General features: G+C 44.9%; 1 protein-coding gene across 2 annotated transcripts in view; it reads left to right on the forward strand.

The window, feature by feature from the left end:
• Nucleotides 1-21,737, forward strand: part of PBX2 (PBX homeobox 2) — a 157,403-nt gene extending 135,666 nt beyond the window's left edge. For both annotated transcript variants that reach the window (XM_069634944.1, XM_069634943.1), the window contains exons 8-9: nt 12,558-12,644; nt 16,459-21,737. In XM_069634944.1, the coding sequence (XP_069491045.1) occupies nt 12,558-12,644; nt 16,459-16,551 (180 nt within the window). In that variant the 3' untranslated portion in view covers nt 16,552-21,737. The remainder of the gene's footprint in view (nt 1-12,557; nt 12,645-16,458) is intronic.
• The last annotated feature ends 296 nt before the right edge of the window (nt 21,738-22,033 follow it).

Consider the following 22,033-nt stretch of genomic DNA (forward strand, 5'->3'; position numbering starts at 1 on the left):
ACTCATCGTATGCGGCCGGACTTCTGCGGGCCTTTGACGAAATATAAAATAAATAAGAATCAGGGGGCTATGTTGCCATAGATAACTAGTCTGACTTCTCCGTGGCTGAGGGGGGTTCTAGTGGGGACTCAAGCCACTATTGGAACCGTGAGACGTGGAGCTCACACAGGGGTTTTGTCCATCAGTGCGCCTTCTGGTGACCAATCCTGAGGGTTTTATTTTTGATGTTTAGTTCAAAGGGCAGTAGGGAGAGCAACCTGAATGAGTCTCGTCTCCCCGGCTTCTTGGCTGATGCTTTGTACTTGCCCATTGCATTTTTACAGGAAAATCAGTCCCATTCCATGTTAAAGGTTGCAGAGGGACCGACCTGAATGAGTCTACTCTCCTGCAGTCTTTGAATAACAAGTTGTGGGTGCGTTCATCGAATGCTCAACTAGGCAAATGGGTTCTATGGGCATTTCTTGGTTGGGGTGTTTTTGTACTTGTCTTGTGCTAGGGTTGGTTTAATAGCCAGGTTTCCGTTTAAAAAATATATATATATATTTTAAGGGTAATTTGGTTTTCCCCTGTGCTGATGTCGGGGCATAGTTTGGTTAAGAGGAAAGAAGGAAGGTCCTCTCTTGTTTCCGATGGATGCTTACCACAAATACTGAGGCTGCGTTATATGATCAAAGCGGTCTTATTATGGATTTTCCTGAATTCCCTTTAAATGGATTCCATACACTATACTGTGGGAAGTGGGATGGCTCTATTCTATTGAGGTGTGTGTGTGTGTGTGTGTGTGTGTGTGTGTGTGTGTCTCTGAAGCCTCACAAGACTACTGCATTTTGGACTCTTTGTAGCTTGTTCAGTAGGGAATCTAGAGGCCCCTTGTAAAGGCTAATAGCATAGTCTAATCTTGACTGCAAGAGTGATATCTGGTATGGATCGCTGCATGAAGGTCTGTGGTAAGGCATGGTGCATCAGATCATTTGGAGTTGAAAGAAGCAGCACCGTACAAGTCAAATTTTTTTTTTAAGGTTATAGGAGGCAGAGAGAAATTACCCATTTATTTAGGCCGGGAGATTAGTGTCCAATTTAATACTGATGCTGTAAATCGCAAGCCCATTTTTTGTTGCATTTTAATGTCATCCAGGAGTCCATGTGCTTATGTATTTGACAAGATCCTGTGAATTTTATGTGTTTGTGAGAATGTAGATGTGTTGGGTATCCTCTGTGTAGCTGAAGCATGTGAAGTCTGAGTTAATGATCAGGAATAGCAGTGTGTGTTTGTGTATAGAAAAGGAGAGACAAAAGACTGGATTCTTGAGGTACACTACATGTGAAAATGGCAGGATCAAGACTTTCCTTTCGACATGTTTGGGTAGCTGCAAGTATGTAACTTCAAGGATTCTAGCAGTGAACAGTGTGTTGGAGATTGGTTTCTAGTTTGTTGGGCAGTTGGGATGCACAGTAGTGGTGTTGCTTTGTTTTTTTACGAGAGGCCTGACGAAGGCTGCCTTGATAAGGCGAGGGACTATGCCTTGTGGATGGAAGTACAGTGCTTGAAAGGAGGGGTGCCAATACAGGTGGCTTTGTTGGCAGTGAGGGACCGGGACAGGGGGCTGCTGGATTGCTAGCATTGCCCACAGTCCTGAATTGAGAATGGAAGAAAGGCTGTCTGTGCTGGATTAGGATTTTTACCCCCCACCCCCCTTGCTGTTTACATCGCCATTATTGTTGGTGTTGTATTGCCTTTGGGGCCTTGGATTTGTTGAGTTTTTGTTAGTGGGCATTGCAATACTCTCTGAACTCTTGAGGTGTTGCTGCTGTTGCAGGCTGTAGGGTTTTGGAGTTGGTGAATCAATTTGACACTTACTTAGGAATGGCTTTTTCTTTGTTCTGAAGTTTCCGTTCTGTAGATCCAAAGCTGATAATGGTAAACCAATTTACTGAAATTGCCTGGGGGCAATCTCTCCATATTTTCTTTAGCGTTGGGGTCCATTTCGTCGCATATATGTGGGGGCTAGGTAAAGTTAATAGTAAATATGGGCGAGGCTGCGCGGGTCTCCCCCTGCATATATATGTGGCAAAATGCGTGAACAAAAATCTACTGTTATGCGCAGTAAATGATGCACAGGGTGTCCAGTTAAAGTACCTAAATCAAAAGGATCGAATGCCAAAGGTGAGTGCATTCGACCGAAAACAAAAGGATCAAATTTTTTTTAAATGTATTTTTTTTTTGTTGCTATAGTTTAGCTAAAAAAGGTTTTTACACCAAAAACAGGGGGTTGGTGGGGGACCCCATCAAGCCCCCCCCCCAAAAAAAATGTGATCCTTTTTTTCGGTCGAATTGACACAACCTTTTTGTCATTCGACCCTTTTGAGTCGATACTTTGACCTATAACCGATGCACAGTGATCACACAGATCTATTCTTGAGGCTTCAAGATTTTCAAAGTACACATCCATCTTGGTCTCCTTCATTGGGGGCGTGGGGGGAATGTTGTTTGACGTTGGTAGTGTTTTGGTGAAGATGCTAAAAGGGATGTAGAGGTGGTCTCCCTAGGGATAGAGAATTGGGGAGCAGACAGTTGTAAAATGTCCACTAGGATTTGTTTCCAACTGCGTGGCTCACTTATTTAATGAGTTGCTTGGCAGGTAAGGCGCCAAAGTTGACAAATTGATTTTGTATATGTCCTCCTTTTCTAGCAAGAGGTTTAAATCTCCCAATATGGTTGGTTGTGTTGATAGTCTACCAAAAGATTAGCCACCGCAATTGTTATCTGCAGAGGATGAGTTGCTTGAGGGAGGTGTGTAGATGAGAAGGAAGCAAAGTGTTGATGTTGGACAAAGTGAGAGTCTGTGTGAGCGTGCAATTCCTCGTTCTCTCTTAGGTCTTGGATGTCTGAAGTGTTGGGCTACAAAAGGGCGATGATATTTCTGGTTCTGAGATTTTCTTTGTAGCGCTCTTCCTCCTTCAACCACAAATATAGTCTGATTTAGTCCTGTGCTGTTCCTTTAGGGTACCGACATCTCAGGACTGTTAAATTTATCTTCAGACAATGGTCAATTTCTTCTTGGAGTCCAAGTACTCCTTTTGGTTCCTGTGACGTTGGTGCAAGGGTGATGTTTCATGATAAGTTGTTTCTAGTTGTTCGCCTGCTAGTAAGAGTCTGGTACCGTAAACGAAGATCTACATGGGCCAATCTTACTTATCTTTTTTTTCTAGTGGCCCTCCATGCAGATTTCTTGAGATGAAGGGCATTCGAGGTTTTCTAAATGGATTGTTGGGACTGTTTGTTTGCTGGTTGATTGGCTGGTGTCCTTTTGAAGGCTCCTTACCTTTTCTATTCCTTTCCCCCACTTGTATCCTGGTGTCTGTCCATCACTTGGCAATGCTGTTACCTTGTTGCGTTCTGAGGTTCCTGGACTTAATCATTTATGAGAGCTGTTACTTACCTTTTGAGGGTTCAGTCTTGGGCATTGGAAGGGGCCTAACCTTACAGTAAGATAACGGGGTCACATATTTACAATAGGTAAGAGCTAATGTGAGGATATGGGCACAGATTTAACAAAAGGGCACCAAGGAGAAATTTCACAAAGTGGCAGTAACTAATGAAGGGAACTTGTTGGAGAAATTGCAGGAAGATGCCAGGAGTCAACCAGTGTAGGACAGGAACTACTGTGGGGCACAAGGGAGGGAAATCCATGGGGAACATGTAATGTAGGACAACAGGGAGCAAATAATTCATAGTGGGATATTCTCCCTTAACAGATTGGAGAGCGAGATGGAAGCAGGGCAGCGTCATAATGCTGTCACCCTTAGCCCATCACTGGATGTCGAGGCAAGGCTAGTGTATCAAAACTATCGGGTGCAACACATGTGTCCGACAGAGACTCAATCAGCGTGAACTTGGGAAGGATTCTGGAGGGGGTTAGAGGGGGGTGGAGCACTAGGAGAATGTTTGGTTTTGTCCATGTGGGCAGCCTGGAAATCGGGAAAGTATACGGCATGGAGGGGGGCGAGCCACAAAGGTCCTGCTACTTTCCCCTCCAAATGCAGTGTGCAGGATTCCATACGTCTCATTCAAGTGTTTTGGTAACATTGGTGGCAGATGGCATTTTAACACGCATGGGAAAAAAACTACAGGACCATTATAGATGCAGGAAACTCATCTATTAGAGCTCTTGCACCAACAGAATTGACTTCACAGAAAGGGACATTGCAAGGAGCATCATCAGTCTTTGATACTTTGAGGCACCATGGAAGTGGCTATAGAATAAGTTTCCGTAATTAAGCCAAGTGGCAAATAACTTTGTGGTACAAAATACCCAAATTGCACTATTATATATGGAGCAACTCTATAGTCCTTAGTCTTTTTTTTTTTTAAATAACCACATTATGTATTAACATGAGCTATGAAGTGAATTTGCAGAGCTGCAAATAAGACGCAGTGCGATTTGAATGATGTGCCCAGGATAACGCACTTTGGTTAAATGGTGAAACCGGGATGTGGACAATTTAATCAACTGAACACATCTTTCCAGGGTTAGTTGATATAGATATTAAGGTTATGCTTTGCATTTCATGTGATTAATGCTTTATAGCAATGCCTTGTAAGCAAACCACATTACATAATAAAGTAGCCTTTTCATAATAAAATAAACTGCAAACTATATACATCGCCTTAGAAATATGTTCAGCAGCAAGTGTATGGCTTTAGTTTTATTCAGCAAAGGCCCGTTGTTGCCAACAGGAACTCCTTCTTGCACTCCTGTAGAGCAAAAGCTCTTATATAGAATCTATACACATTCAATATCCTCTAAAAAGGTCTGACCTTAAATTCGAGGTTCAAACAGTAAGTTCAAAAAGAAAACCATTTTAATGATTTAAATGATATGGATGTGTTAGATGCACCCTTATACTTTCAACAAGAACTCTCAATGGATTATATACATATTGATAATCTGAACATTTGCCGAAAATAATCCCTCCCCATTCATAATTTCATTGTTCAATATAACCAATATTTCAAAAAATCAAACAATGATGGAACCTACTCTTCATTAATAGAAAACCAATAATGTCAATAACTGTTATGGTTGTACAAAGAACCAGAACATTGAACACTTGGAATGGATTGTCCTCCCACGTATTCCTCATCTTTGATATACGTTTCGCCAGCTTCGCTGCTTCAGAAAATGTTTCTTGCCAGAGGGCACTGTGCACCATGTCGTGGCATCGATGTCCCTCGAAGGACGCCGTAGTGTGTCGGCGTCACCAGCAGTATAAGTAGCTTGTGCTGCGCCCGTTGGCTTCAGTTCTGTTTCTCAGATAGCTTCGCTTCGAGTTAACAGCGTGCTTCATTTTTTCTTCTGAAAAAATGTCGTCTTCTTCGACCCCCAAAGTCAGGTTTTAAGAAATGTCACGGCTGCGTGAGAAAATGTCGATAACTGATCCTCACCGTAACAGCCTTTTGGTGTTTAGGTCCCAATCATCGAATGGAAGACTGCGGGTCCTGTCAGTCTGACTGAGAAAGCTCTCAGTGAACGCAAAGGTAAATTAGCGGTGGGGAGTGGAAGCTTTGAAGGTTTCTTCAAAGAAATATATAAAGTCCGGGGAGTTCACAGACTCTACTCTACATAAAGCCAAGGACTCTACTTGACATAAACATTCGAAGAGGTCCCGATCGAGGAGACGATCCAGACAATCCTCGTCTTCCAAGAAGGCTCTAAAAGAGACGCCACAGGTCTCCCTCTTTGTCATCGGGTACCTCTTCTGACGTATTACGATGTCAGTCTAGGTTGGATTCGCCCTGTAAATGGAATGCCTTTAGGCGAGAAATTATGCAGATCTTTGAGAATGCGGCCTCGACCCACCTCTCCCCCGCCCCCCCACAAGAGTCTCGTAAGAGCCAGACCCCGGTCGCTCCGTTGGATGACGCAGGAAGGTCAAACTACTTGGAGCAAGAGTAGTAGTAGTAGTAGTAAACTGGAGGCTCGACAGGCTCGACCAGACAAAAAGGTGTTGAGGGCATCGGCGCGTGAATCGACACCTGCCTCGATACCGGCAAAGAAGTCGAAGTCTTGGATTTTTTCAACACCCTTTGCGTCGACTCCGAAATTGAGAGATTTCCCAAAGGCGCCTTTGACGCTGTCGACAGTGTCTTCGATTTCCATTGAAGCATTTAACGGTACAAGAAAAATAATTCAAACCTGTACCGAAGAAGGACTTAAAGTCAATGACCTCCATTTATGAGGATTGCGCTTCAGATGTAGATGTTTCTCCATTAGAAGTGAGATTTGGCACTAAAGTGCCTGAAGAGCGAATTGATCCTGAGTCTAAGATGAAAGACCGCTGTGACTCCCTCCACTCTGCCAGGGGTCTGGATACATTCCCAGAGATCGAGTTTGGAAAACCTGACCCATCAGACCATGCTGATACAGGTTATAGAAATCTGATGAACAGTGTCACTGAGAACATGGACTGGAGTAGGGCTTCACCAAATTTTGAACAGGATGACATGATGGACATGCTGGACCAAGGCCCCCAAAAAGACCCTGTCTTGCCTTTTCACAAGGCCCTTCAAAGGAGGGTGGTAGCTAACTGGAAAGCCCCAGAGTCTGGTTTTGCTGTCAACAGGCGTTTCCCTAGGAAATATAGACCATCATCCAGTGACCCGGACTATCTCGGCAAACACCCTACACGCTACGCCTGAGAGTCTGGTAGTCCAGGCTGCTACTGTCACCAGGCAGTCTGCCTACCCCTCTATGTCCCCGGATAGAGAGAAGTGGATGCATGGGAACACAAGGTATTTACCACTGGCAATATGGCACTAAAGTCCACTATTGTCATTTATACCCTGGCCAGGTTTTCTCATACCCTGTGGAGCTGTTAGTATGGCGGCTGAACATATTCCAGAAGGCGATGAAAGGGATGGCTTTCTAAATATAGTCAAGGATGGCAAGAAGGCGATGGGAGAAAGTCTCCTATCAAGACTTGATACTGCAGATGTTATTAGCAGATCATGGCTGCAAGCACTGTGCTATGCAGATTTGCGTGGTTGAAAAAGTTGGGGTTTGCACCGGATGTGCAGACCAGCCTTCTCAACATGCCCTTCGACAGCTCGCAGTTGTTCGGCAGCAAAGAAGATGAGTCTAGAGAAGCTGCAGACCTCCAAAGCGCAATCCAAGTCCCTTAGCGCCTCTATTCGGCAACCTTATTAGGCCTCATCTTTCTGGAGGTCTTCCTTTTCGATACTATTCCGCAGTTGTTAGAGTAAGAGGGCAGGCTGTGCAAAGGGGTCAAAGATTTCCTTACGGTGGACGAGGTAAGGGTGCAAAAGCAGCCCCAGCAGCACAATCTTTACCCTCAGCCGCTGCTGTAGCCGCCTCTAAGCCACTCTAAGGCCTTGACCCTTAAGACCAAACCTCCCCCTACCCCCCGCATGGTGCGAGGCAGAATCTCTCAGCATGTGAACGAATGGCGGGGCATTACTTCAGATGCTTGGGCACTGGAAACATTATCCCAAGGTTACTACCTTCCCTTTTTAAAAAGGCCTCTGGATCTTCCACCGGCAGCCAGCTCTGTCAAAATTCCAGCAGGAAATCTTAACCCTGCTAGAGAAAGGTGCAATAGAACATGTACCTGCGGAGAGTAACAAGGGTTGGTACTCCCCTTATTTTCTCATTCCCAAGAAGGACAGAGGACTGCGACCCATCTTGGACTTAAGAAACTTGAATAAGTTCCTCAGGAAGGACAAGTTCAAGATGGTCACCCTTTCTCAGATCCTTCAGGCTCTCCAACTCCGACTGGTTGGTATCATTGGACCATCAGGATGCTTACTTTCATGTGCCAATCCATCTAAAGCACAAGAGTACCTGAGGTTCGCGGTTCTCGCTATCCGTTTCGCGTTCTGCCATCCGGGCTGACCTCCGCCACAAGGGTTTTCAGCAAACTGATGGCGGTAGTAGCAGCAAGCCTCAGGAGAGGGGGGCTGGGGGGGAATCACGACGGCTACCCCTACCTGGACGATTGGCTGATCAGAGCACTTCCTCCTGAACAGGCTCTGGGACATCTCAGCATTACTTGCCACTCTACACAGGCTGGGCTTCTTCCTCAATTACAAGTCGTCCCATATGATGCCATCCCAAATTCATCGGAGCAGTCTTGGACACTTCCTCTGGGAAAGCCTCGCCCCCAAAGTGAGAGCTCAACACATCCAGCAGATGTTCCAGAATGCGCAACGTCTTCTGGACTTTGATTTTTTTTTTTTTTCTTCTTTGTCGTTTGTTTATTTGTAAAATTTTTTTTTTTGGTTGCCCGGCCTCATTGCATCCTGCATTTTTCTGGTGCCAGAGGCCAGATTGAGAATGAGATCCCTTCAATGGGCTTTCAGGACCCAGTGGTCTCAATTTTCAGGGAACATGTCGGATCTTCTGCAAGTTCCAAGCAGAGTTGCTCAAGATCTGATGTCGTGGACTTGCAAAGACAACGTTCTCAAGGGACAATATTTTTGGCAACCATGGACGGAGATAATTGTAGTGCCGGACGCCTTGCTCACGGGTTGGGGAGCCCACACAAACGAACTGACAATCAGCAGTCGTTGGTCTCCATTGGAGTCCAAACTACACATCAACCTTTTTAGAGCGGAGGGCAACCAGACTAGCGCTAAAGGCCTTTCTGCCCTCTGTATGGGGAAAGAATGTCCTGATAATGACAGACAACGTAGTGGCCATGGCCAAGTACTACCTCAACAAGAGAGGAGGTTTAGGGTCACTACCACTGTGCAAAGAGACAATGCAGCTCTGGTTCTGGGCAATACAAGAAGGAATCGCTCGATCGACAGTCGACCTAGGCGGAGAGAAGAACACGGTGGCGGACGCTTTGAGCAGGCAGAGCAGTCTCCTACGAGTGGGAACTAGCTCAGGAAGTCCTTCAAGAGATCTTCACCCTTTGGGGAACCCCTCAAGTGGATGTGTTCGTGCCTAAGGTCAATCGGAAGTGCGAACCGTATTGCTCAAGGGAATTCGTTCGTGGTGGACTGGGAATTTCGACTCCTGTACGAGTTTCCTCCAGTCCCCGTGACTCCTCACATAATCGGGAGGTTGAGAAAGTTCAGGAAAAAACCTGATCCTAATTTCTCTGGATTGGGCCAGGAGGACGTGGTACACGGATCTTCTGGACATGTCCATCTGCTCTCCAACACGTCTTCCACAGAGAGGGGATCTTCTCTCGCAAGAGTAAGGTCGGGTTCTCCATCTGGAGGTCAAGACACTCTGCCTTCACGTATGTTTCTGAGAGGCTGAGATATAAGGCTTGGGACCTCCCGGACGACGTAATGGCGATTTTGCTTTCGCCAGCAGCCAAATTCTTGTACCGGTGTCGTTGGAATAAGTTCAATATCTGGAGCAAGGTAAGGATGTGGACCCTTTTCAATGCGGCACTCCTATGGTGCTATCTTTTTTGCTACACCTGGGTCTCCAGATTGTAACAATAAAAGGATATCTGGCGGCGCTTTCCATCTTTAAGCGCGGCTCTGAAGAGGTTTCTTATTTCAAAATACTGTCCTATTTCTGAAGGGACTCACTAATGTGTACCTTTTCGTGTTCCTGCTTGAGATTTAAATCTTGTGTTAAAATTTCTAACACATATACCCTTCGAACCTTTACATTCCTGCCCGTTGAGGCTATTAACACCGAAAACTGCAGGGTTAGCGAGTTGCAGGCTCTTTCATGCAAATCTCCCTATACTACCTTTTATAAGGATAAAGTAGTCCTAAGAGTTAAACCATCTTTCTTGCCGAAAGTAGTTTGACTTTCATTTGTCACAAAAAATAACACTCCCAACTTTCTACCCTCCTCCTCATTTGGGCAAAGAGGAAGAGAGGTTGCATAGACTAGACCCAAAAAAGGGCTCTGAGTTTTTACATTGCGAGAATTGCAAAATTTCGCCATGATCAACTTTTTGTAGGTTATAGTTAGGACTAGCAGTGACTAAACAAACTATTTCCCAGTGGATTACACTGGCTATTGGAGTGTGTTACAGACTGGCTGGAAAAGACCAGCCAGAAGGGCTTCGAGCCCATTGCACAAGGGGTATGGCTACTTAAGCGGCTCTTCACAGGGGTGTCCCGGTAACTGACATTTGCTCAGCCGCAACTTGGGCGTCCATGCATACCTTTGTTAAGCACTACTTCTTAGACTCCTCATCTCAAGCGGGCCTTTTTGCTAAGGCAGTCCTTCGTTCCATTCATAAGAGTAAATAGTACTCCCTCCTCCAAATTTTCACGGCTTTGGTAGACTTATCAAAGATGAGGAATACGTTGGAAGACCCAATCCATTCGAAGAACAAGTTACTTACCAACTGTAACGTTCTTTTGACTGGATGTTCCTCCGACGTATTTATCATTGCCCCTCCCAGCCTACCCCACCGTACAATTTACGTGAATTAAGTTTGCATTTTTCGCTTTCTTGAAGTCTGAGGTACGCTGAGTAGTTGCTCGAATAATAAAACTAAAAACAGAACTAAGCCAATGGGCGCGGCATGAGCTACTTATACTGCTGGTGATGTCAACAAGCTACAGTGGCTTTTGACGGACATTGACGCCACGGCATCGTGCACAGCGCCCTCTGCCAAGAAATATTTTCCGAAACTGGAGAAACGTATATCAAAGATGAGGAATACATGGGAGGAACATCCAGTCGAAAGAATGTTACAGTTGTAAGTAACTTGTTCTTCGAGGGTCAGTCTACAGCAGACCTATGTGAGTATCATGATTTCCACTGTGTTCAACACCTCTAAATGAGCTCCAATCGTTCTTCTCAGATAAACGGAAACCAACACGATTCCCAATCATTATCCTTCTTCGGGGCATTTGAAGCTACAGATTCTCTGTATGTTCTAGATGATGTAACATCTGTACATCAGCATGGACTGCGAGGATTTCAGCGGGTCCTGTGAGTTTGCAGACTCACAGGACCTGCTGACATCCTCGCAGGACACGCTGCTATCTTCAGTGCTTTCTGAACTCATGTAAATGATCTATTAACCCACACTCCCCCGCCAATCCAGGGCGACACACAGGGTGGGGTCCTGAAAAGATGGGAAATACACAGCAATTATGATGTACAGGTGTTAAATTATCTAGAACATACAGAGAATCTGTTTATCTGAGAACAACGATTGGAGCTTATTTAGATGTGTTGAACACAGTGGAAATTATGAGACACTACATAGGTCCGCTGTAGACTAACCCTAGAAGTGTTCAATAAGGTTCTTTGCACAACCAGAACAGTTATTGACATTATTGGTTTTCTAGTAATTAAGCAATATGCCCCTCGCTGCAGTGCCATTACAGAGTCACCAGCGCGTCTGCTCTCGAATAAATAAGTTAAGTTGGGTTGGGAGGGCGGGGAGGGGAAGGTTGTGGGTTTGTTGGTTGCAGGTGGCCAAAACACTCGCCTGAATCCCTGGCGGGGGGGGTAGGACGGCAGCCTCCAGCCTGGGGAGGCTTGGAGCGGGGATTACCCTGTTCTGAGCCTCCTCACTGGCTGAGGGGCAATAAACCGCCCCTGCCCTCACTCTGCCCTCCCCCACCCCCCACCAGGGACATCACTGAAGCTAATGCGTAGAGGGATTCTCTGCGAGGTATGGACCGGGCGAGGGCCAATCAGGTTACATTCTGGTTGATCCTCGCCAAGTACTAATGTAGAGTATGTTTCATCATTGTTTGATTTTTTTTTATTTTTTTTTAATATTGGTTATATTGAACAATGAAATTATGAATGGGGAGGGATTCTTTTCTCCAAATGTTCTGATTATCAATATGTATATAATCCTTTAAGAATAATCTAGTTGAAAGTGTGAGGGTGCATCTAACACACCCATATCATTTAAATCATTAAAATTGTTTTCTTTTTGAATTTACCGTTTGAACCTCGAATTTAAGGTCTGACCTTTTTAGAGGTTATTGAATGTGTACAGATTCTATATAACAGCTTTTGCTCTACAGGAGTGCAAGAAGGAGTTCCTGCTGGCAACAACGGGCCTTGGGGAGTTAAATGTTCATTTTGAGGGTCTCTGGTGGCCGAGAGACCTTACCTTCCTGCACCTGAAGTGACACCTATAAAAATAGATTAATTCAAATGGAGACATTGAACTTTTAGTTTCTATCAGGGTTCCTAAACGAACCAGCAAAAACTAATTTATCATATTAGGTTGTGCACCTCGTTAGTTTCTTATTTTCGTTTTATTCTGCCCATCCTACATGCAACGTCACAGTAGCATCGTGCAGATTAATGTGACCCTAACAACCCCCCCCCCCCTTTGGGTTCTAAAGCCATATTCATTATTTCATAAAGCATGCATAATGGTGCTCTGTTCTCAGTTCCGATCACCATGCTCGGCAGCCTCATTGTCCTGCCAGCGGGACACATTTCCGGTTTGGCACTCCCAGGGTGACGAACGGAGAGGTGTCCCACTGCCAAATGTCCTAGTTGTGCTCTAAAAGAGCTACTGTGGGTTATAGGGGGAGCAAGCTTTCTGTATTTTAAATCTGTGCTTTGCTCCTACAGGTGGAGTCTCTCCGTCACTCAATGGGCGCTGGGGGTTATGGAGAAGGAATGGTACCGGGCCAGATGTACAGTCCCCGAGAGTTGAGGGTAAGTCTGCCTGGCTATATGCAGAGGAGTATGAAATCATGTTGTGGGTATAGGGAGATGTATAATAATGTTCAAGGTACACTCCCAAGGTGAGCACCTGATATGAGTTTGTTGCAAAATGTCGATGTAAGGGCATAGCAACTAGCCAATGCTAGTCCCTGCACAGACCTCAAGAACATTACTATGCTGAGCACATGCTTTTGAGATTGACCAATGCTTGTTATGCACTGACCAACATACACACACGGTTACACTACCATTGCAAGTGTGAGGGTTGTGGCTGTGAGGGTTGAGTGCATAGCCATAGGTCATGCCATTCAACTCCCCAGCAAACGACAGAAATTCGTCTATGATATATTTTATTTATATCACACCTATACACAAGTGTTTCAAGGCGCGACATCTAGCATTATTGGAAAAGAATAGCACTCTTGCTGGAGCTCCTTTCGACTTGTAATTTGTGGAAATCCTGTGACATTGTATGCTGGGACTATGAAATGCTCTTTAAGGAAACGTGAAGCCAAACATGACGATAGGGTGTATGTTAGCCTTGTCCCTTTTTCCTCCACTGCCCTAATCTCTGCACGTTGCTGTTTGCCCATAAAATGTAATTGGATCTTGGTACTGGGTACAGTAGAGATTAGCAAATGGGCTTGCAGGAACTTCACGCAGGAGAGGAAGCAATTAATCATTCACTCAAGCCGTGAGTGACCCAATTTCTCCAAGAGCGGTTGTGAAGTCTGATACTGGTAGCAGTAAGTGGGAGGAGGATGGATGGCCAGCTTTGTATAGTATTTCCCTCTATGGTTCAGACCTCGGAGAAGCCAACTGGTGTTCTGTGCAACATTGCCAGTAGACCCTCTTCAAGCTTTCAAAAATAATCCTGATGTCCCCCTTTCAAATCAAAAACCTTTGTCTGGAGACTGCTATGCTAATGCATAACCACCTGCACGGGAGGTAAGCCCATCCCCAGTGGTGGGCGTTTCCAATGTACTTGCTCTGTTGGCAAATTGCCATTTCTTACGAGGTGCTGTATGTCACTTGCAAGATGTACCTAGTCTCTTCCTCTGCTGAATAAGTCTGAAACAAAGCTCTTTAATCTTCAAAAACGCATGCTGCCCGGTGAAAAACACAATGTGGCCTGGCATCTGTACTTGCACGTGCTTTGTTCTTAAGGTTGTCGTAAATTTTCATCCAAAACAGGCGATCACTTCCCCAGGTCGTCTTTCCTGTGTGCGATGTTTCGAAGGCTGGCATCTTCTAGATAGTTTAGTTTGGAGATGTGCATTAAGCAGTTTCCCAAAACAAATTAACTTTATTTTGGAAGGGGGCAAGAATGCACTTTGCAGAAAATATTGATTGGAGCCAAAACCTGTTCTGTGGATACATGGGTGGACTGGCCTATAGGGGACTCTGGAGATTTTCCGGTAGGGCTCTGCAAACTGGGCCTCTTTACGTGGGAACTTTTAGTTCCACATTTTCTCATCAGAAAAAGGGTTGGGCTTGCTAAAAATGTGTAATATAGGACCACTTAGAAAAATATTTCCAGGGCCCCGTTTGGTTCACAGTCCACCCACGTGTGGACTTCCAGCTTGAAATTTACAGGGCAGTTATTGGGGTGGCTACATATTCCTTATGAAATTATTACTGGCTGAATGGAAATCCATGGATGCAGTCCTCTGTATGAGGCCTGCTCTTTGCAGTCTCCTCTTTACAGTACTTCAGATGCTGCTGCAAAGCTCTTGTGAGCTTGCACATCAAGGGAAGCACTATGCGAGTAAGTGCAAGGCATCAATTAGTTTTCAAAAATTGATTAGCAGTTTGCTAATTAAAATGTTCTTGCTTTGCAACCAAGCCCTTTTGTTTAGCAAAGCTGTACTAATCTGTTTAATGCCACCAGAAGTTATTTGTACCCAAGACATAAAAGGAGCAGCAATACAGCATGTTTGCGTACCGCTGAAGTAAGACATTAGTGAGATGAGTCGGGGCTTGAAACTTCTTTAAAATTCCACTAGACCTTCAGTTCGAGTAAATTAGTTTATTTATTAGACCTAAGAGAAATGCACTTGACCCATGGCAACGGTTGACAATAAATTGAAATGCGCTTTCAGTAAAATGGTGCATGTCACCAGAAACACTATTTATTTGGCACACTGCTGACACCCAGAGGCTAGCCATGCACACTGAAACTTGTATTTGACATTTACTGAAAACAAAGTAAATGTTCACTAAAAGAAACAGACATTCCCTGCAAATGGTACTCACCCTTCATTAAATGTACTTGACTATGCGAGTGGGCAAGTAGACTTTGCGATCCATGGCTGAGTATGTAGAATGTAAAAGGTTTGCTGCATGAATGACAGAAATAGATATTCTGAAAAAAAGACTCTGAAGACATCTGCTAAGATCTCTGCAGGTGCTAATATATAATGCAATCCTAAAGCAAAGCGAGCTCTGGATGCCAACCACAGTGTACTATATTGCAGTAGATCTGTAGATGTATAGGGTGGATCAAAGTATTGATCACTACTTTGCAGAAACATCTAGTAAGCTTTGTGTATTCATTATGTAACAGGAAAGAATGCAAAAACTAAGCAGAGTGGATTGCATAGCAGGAAGGGAAATGGGAAAACTAGGTTGAAAAGTCTAGTTTGTGGCCATCTCCCATTCAGGGTAGCTAGTATAAAGCAGCAGAGTGATAAAATGAAATGTCAAGGAGGTTGGGGATCAGCTCATGGGTGGAGCTTCAGTTTCACAGATGTATGCAACCAGCAGGTTACAGAACTAGGTTTTCCATTAAAAGCATTTGGCCATATGATCATTTGCATTTTTCAAAAGTGTTCGTGTCAATATGATGAATCTTCACCTAACAAAATGAAATCTAGTTGACACTGAGATTTAGATGCACTAACCTTTACTGTAAAGCTTGGAAACAGTGCAGTGTTTTTACAGTAGCAATACCGTAAATAGGCATTATGTAACAATTCTTTAGAAAAAGTTGACACATATTGGTCTTTGTCAGACAGGATATAGTTGGCTTTATACAATTTATCCTGGTTACTTCTGGTTTGAAATCATTTGAAAAAGAACAAAATCTTGCCTAGCACTCCCACACAGGCATTTGGCACTTAAGAGTGGAGCAGATGAGTACTGCTGCAGTCTGTCCATTAGCCCCTTTGAGCTTGCACTGAACAGAAAAACATGGTGGGGAGATCCTTGAGGGCCACAGAGGAATACAGGGTGAGCTTTGTTTTCTTTGAACAGGGAAACTTAAATAGCTAGCTTTGCTACACAAATGTCAATTGAATTAGCAAACCTACATAATTGCATAGCAAATTGCTATGCGACACTGCTTATTTTATGCCTTGAAGTGGTACTAGGGGTCAATAGGTAAATGCTCACTCCTAAATCCTGTTGCTTGTATGTGATGCTTTGATGGTGGGTGCTTGTGACATAAGCCTTTTGCAGGTAGTTGTGGGTTCGTGTGCATAAAAACATGCCTTAACATGAATCTGCCAGCTACAAAAGTCTGAATTTTAATTTCAATAGTGTGCAGATAAGGTGGACAATTTCAGGATGTGTGTAGTTTCAAACTGGGCATTTCAGAGGTTTACCCAGTGTCCATAAACTAGCACAGCTGTTAATAATACTAGCATGAAATCTGTTCTGAGCACTGGCCAAGTAATTGCCCTCTAGACTTGTGCGTGTGTTATCAAAACCATGGGTAGCAGATTGTCAATGGACAGAGGCTGGCTACATTGCGCATCAATATTAATTTCCTTTACATGACATTTTTCTCTTTCACTTTGTCCAGGCAAATGGTGGCTGGCAGGAGGCAGCCACTCCGTCATCAGTGACTTCACCCACAGAAGGACCCGGAAGCGTGCACTCCGATACCTCCAACTGATCACTATCCCACATCAATGCACAGTGGAGCAGAAAGTGACATGCTCCATCCAGCTTAACTTTGCCAGGTGTTTACAGCTTTCACCATGGCTTGGACAACAGATGATGGAAGTTTAGTGGTGGGCAGAGGGAGGGGAGTTGGGATTTGTTGGGGGCGGGTGGGTGAAAAGTCCAGAGTGGAGGTCAACCGAGATGAACAAGCATCCGCTCAACTTTCAGAGACTCTTGTGGAGAGCCTGATGGGCCGTCGAGCACACCACCATGAATGGCATTCACCTCTTGGGTGACTGACTCGTGCTGCTATAGACGAGAAGGTTGAGTCTACATTTTGAGAATCTCAAAGCCGAAACGCTTGATTTTTACAACTGGGGGAATCCATATTGGAAGCTATCAAACCACCTAGTTCACCAAGACCCTGCTCATTCTATGACCTTGTTTACCAGTTTGCAAGATCCATATGAATTCTTTCCAGAAACAAGCGGCAGGAAGTTGAGCCCCCTCCATTGGCCAACCAACAGTGCTTTTCTGCATACTATTTTCACAAAGAGGGCCACAATGATTCCACATTTGTACGGGGAAGTGGATTGTTGCCCAGCGGGACTGAGAAGCATGTTTTAGGGTATTTTCGTCTGGCCCTTGCTGGACACATACAAGAGGGTAAATACTGTACTCCAAGTACTGGGTCATCGCAATAGGCTCATAATGGCACCTTCCCACTTGAAAAGGAGTAAAACGAAGCACATGCTCACTTGTGAAATTCTCTTCTGTTCCTCCCTGCCTGCACCCGCCATGTTGTCGGCAATTGGGCGAGTACCTCCTGAAATGGCAGAGGTACCAGTTGCAAAGGGCCAGATGTTGACTCTTAAGCTTCGACCCGAGATTTGCACCCATAAATGCTTGCATTTGTTCTTCAGGGTGATGGCAAGTTCTCTGCATAATAAGTACAGTAAATCTACGCACTTGTAGGTTGATCATGGCTTCTTTACGCAGCTCAAATACCTCTGGATGCAGCATAATCTCCCTAAATGGCAAATTTCCTCTTTATTTTTCACAGTATTTTTGTATTCCTCCAAGCAGCTCCACAATGACCAAAACTGTGGGCTTCTCTTCCCCCTCCCCTAACCCCCCACCCCCCTTTACCACATTCAACTATGGAGATTAAGGTTTTATTTTTTGGCAAATGTGAGCAGGCCTCTGCCAATTCGTGTTTTGCTTGCAACCTCTGTTCCTGATCATTCTTGCCATCTGAACAGGTTATTTCTTTCCCCCCTTCCTTTTTGTGTTGGACACGCGCTTTACCAACTTTTTCACACTGAAAGGCCATGTGTTTCCTTTGAGCTGCGGTGAAGTGGTGTGGGTCTGGGCAGTTCATGATCAAATGGTTCTAATGCAGGATTGGTATGCAGCTGGCAGTCTACATGGCAGCATCACCACAGCCTTATTCATAAAATTGGCTCCCTCATTATTAATCCTCAAATCTTTTGATAAGTGTTCTTTGCTTAATAATCGCCCAAAATAAATGAATGCTAGGCAGGATCACCAGTCCCCTTTGGAGGAGGCTGGCACAGTGACCGTGCTAGTGGATAGAACAGGGTAGTCTTTGTTTACTGATTTGCAAGCCTAAATCGTGGCAGCTGTGATGAAATGGGGAGCATTCCTATGCTGTTGGTGGAGCCTGGATTCCAGTATCCATCATGGAATGGCGCAGCCTCTTGTCTATGCTGTCGGAGCCTGAAACAGGATTGCTGTAACGTATTGAAGACTTTATTCACTTCCAAAGGATATTGAAACATGGCTTCCTTGCTGGAATCAATTTGCTACAATGCGAAGCTCAGCAGAGGACATGACCGAACAGTACAACCTGTGTTTGTTTCAACCCAAATCTGGGTTACGGTGGCCATGGTGCACTAAACTGTGGGACACCTTTACCCTGGCAGCCATATTGGATCGCCTTAGGCGACATTCACTTAAATGGAAAATGTTTTTCAGTGATCCTGAAATTGCCCCTTTTTGCGTAATAATAATCAACAGTTGCTATACTGTCTGCTTTCTCGAAATTGACACTTTCAGGTGGCAATACCGTGCGAAAGAACCGATGGAAATTAAGACTTATAGATGTTCAAAATCTTTCGGGTGTGTACTACAGCATTGCTTCCAAATTCTCTCCCCTCCTCCCCTACCTTGCTCATGCCCGTCCACTTCCCTTCCAAGGATTTTACAGAAAGACTTAACTTTCAGCCTCCACTTGGAACAAAATAAATGTTGATATTGTGAAAATGAGTAGGGGTCTGGGGGGGAGGGGGAGAGTGTTTTAAAACGAAAATTGAAGCACTGCAATTGTGGACCTGTATTCCACCTTGCTGCATGTGCCCCATCACTGTCTGCGAAGATTGATGCCAAGCAGCTTAAGCATCAACCCCACACACCGCGCCTCCACAAACAAAATGGCACCAGAGAATCTGATAAGAAATGAGGCCTTGCTTCTTGAGTAGGGGGCGCTCCAAATGACTTTGCGTGAAGGCAATTTAGAACCTGGACTTGTGTTTTATGTGCTTGTTGTGGGTTTTGGCGGTCAGATGGGGCTGGTGATTTGAACCAGAGGTGTATTGGTGAAGAAGTAAGCGAAAGCCTTGACATTTGATCTGGGGTGGAGGCACAACTGGTGGTGGACTTGCATTTTGGTATTGGGGTCACTGTTTAAACCACTATGTTTTTAGTCAAGATGCCAGCCTTTCTCCGTCCTCCACACTGATGACCTGTGTGGAATATGACCTCTGGCATCACTCCTTTACATGTTTATCAAAGAAACAAAGCGTTTTTAAATGGTTTGGTTCACTACATGCTGGTAAGTGGCCAATTGGGGGCTATCTTTTTTTTAGTGGTGTTTCTCCCCCCTTTGGGGAGTATGCCAGGTCCTGTATATAGTTCTGGGATTGGGCAAGGCAGGGTGTGTGGGAGGGTGTGGGAGGGGAGGCGATTGGGGATAAAAGAAAATTACTAAAATATTTGTACATGACTAGCCAATCAAAAACAGCTTTATTACCTCATGCAAGCTCATATAAACCAATAGAGTATCGCTCCATGATTTTAGAGTGCTCACATTACTACCTCTGAGGCGTGTTCCTGTGTGAACCAAGATTTCTGTTTCTTTTAATGTTAGGGAAGGGGTTGTGTTGGGAATTAAGCATGTCTGGTTAATACAACACTGGGTTGGCCCCAGAAAGGGGTCCTGTTGATTTCAACTATCGTTTGGCCAAACCAAATGGGAGTGTTTTTTATGGAAGTGTAAGGGGGTACATGTACGTGCTGTTTCACTGTTGGAGAACTTCAGTGGAGTCTGGCAAAATACACAACCGCTCATGCTTGGCGAACCCTATGTAGACTGTTGCTTAGGCCATACGTACCGGAAAACCTAACCCCGAAGAGGCTGGGAGGTGCAAGCACAACGGTAAGAGGGGTCGTCGGTGGTCACCACACAAATATTTGGTGTACACCGCTGTCTAAGCATCCCTTGGTCTGCAAAGGGGAATCCAGCATCTACCTTTTTGCCCTCTTGCACTGTGCTTCTACAGTGGCAGGCAGCTTCCTCTCCCTCACAGTGAAATATGTGGCTCAGGAGGGGAGGGCGGGCTAAGGAGAAGTGTGGATGTCGCCATTCATCAAAAAGGGCGTAGCTGAACTCCGAACTCTCCCTCCTCCATACAGTGTCCCCCCAAGTAAGACCTAGGTTCTTGATAAATCATGTGTAAATAGGCACAATATATTTTTCTGTTTTTTAGGCGGGTTAGCAAGGGTTAAGGGGTTGTGAATTTTGTTTTTCCTGCAGGAGAAGCATTCTATTCACGCTTCCACTTTGGGTCCTCGTACATTTTATAAACCTATAAATATATAGATATAAATGGCTGCTGGAAAAAGTTTGGATGAGGAGGGCAAGGGGATGGACTTTTGGATTTATCTGATGGACACTCCCTGCTTTTTGACCACACTTTATCACAAGCTGGTGGTGTGACCTGGTCCCCCACCCCCATGCCCTCAACTCCACTGCTAGTTATGGAGTGCACAGGTGCGGGCATGGGGGAGTGATGGTCGTCCTTTGTGCCAGTCACTGTGGCACAGGGTTGGTCTGTTTGTAAAAATGTGTTACCAAAAATAAAGAACAAAGCAAAAAAAGGCCTGGACTCTGTGTTGCATCCAGTCTGTGACCGCAACAGCCGGCAGGGAAAACTATGTATGTACGAGTTAATGGAGTTTCTGCTTTCTACCCTGTGGTGGGGGGAAGAAAAACTTTTCGAAACCACAGATGACCCACTTGTAAGTGTTTAGGTATAGATGGTGTACTAACAGGTTTGCAAGTGTTGAACGGAATCAAACTAAATTAGCCGGTCCTACTGATTTGAGGGCGGTAGTGGGTGGCTGGGCAATTGTTCTCCGGGGGTCTCTGCCCTCCCCAGAGGGGTCCTCTGTGGTGGATAGTGAGGAAGCTTGTGGTCCATGAGCCACCATGTAGCAAACCTGCAGGATTGAGTTGTGAGCAAAAGCAGGCTTACTTTTTTGCTTTTAACTTCTTTTCTCTGCTGGAACGGTTGCTTGTCCAGTGTCCTCTTCCCCCCACCTGAGAAGCTAAGAATACATCTCTCAATTCTGCAAGCAACAGTTCTAATACAATTATGTTGAGGGGCATTGGGAATGCTTATACAAGCAATAGACTCTTCCAGAACAGGCCACATGCCGTTTGCAGAGCATGCCTTTTGGTAAGATGCGTTGTCGAGCTTGGTTGGGCTTGGCCTCCCTGTGTTATGATCCTCTTGAACGAACTTTAGAGGCATCTGGTTTGCCCATTGAACATTTTGAGGCTCCAGGCTGATTGGCCAATCGGGGTGCATTTTTTTTCATCCTTGTGACCAGGTGTAGAAAGTGAGTGCTTTGGCATATTGAAGCAACCTCACTACTTTCAAATGGTGGGACACATCCTGCACTGCCAATGCTGCGAGGCTCCCTAATATTAAACAAGATTTTTTTTTCTTTTTTTTTTAAACTACGCAGTGCAAATCCAAAGTTGTCTGTTTTTTGTGGGGGTGGGTCTTTTTTCTTTTCTGACTGTCTGGTTTTATATTATGTCTGGGGACGTTTTGTCTCATTACATTTCTTTTGTGGTGTTTAGAAAAATAAAAGTAACACGGTAAAGAATTTCTGGTGTTTTTACTTCTTTCAGAGAATGTGTTTGTGCATGTGGGTTAATAAAGGAGGGGTTGAGCTGAAAGGAGTGTACATAGGAATTGCAGCCACAAGAGAGTAGGGGTGAAGGGTTGAGGGCTTGACACAACACTTGTCTTCAGGGAATGGTTCCTCCCGAACCCCTGGGTCCATTCACCCCCAGATTGCCTGCCCTCCCGAGATGTTGGCTCCCCGCCCTCTTGTAAATCTGCTTCCTTCACTGTGTACTCCCTCCTATGAGCTGCAAAGTAATCCATTGCTGCCCGAAG

This window comes from Ambystoma mexicanum, chromosome 13, assembly GCF_040938575.1.
Source record: "Ambystoma mexicanum isolate Mex_15411 chromosome 13, UKY_AmexF1_1, whole genome shotgun sequence".
Taxonomy (NCBI): Eukaryota; Metazoa; Chordata; class Amphibia; order Caudata; family Ambystomatidae; genus Ambystoma; species Ambystoma mexicanum.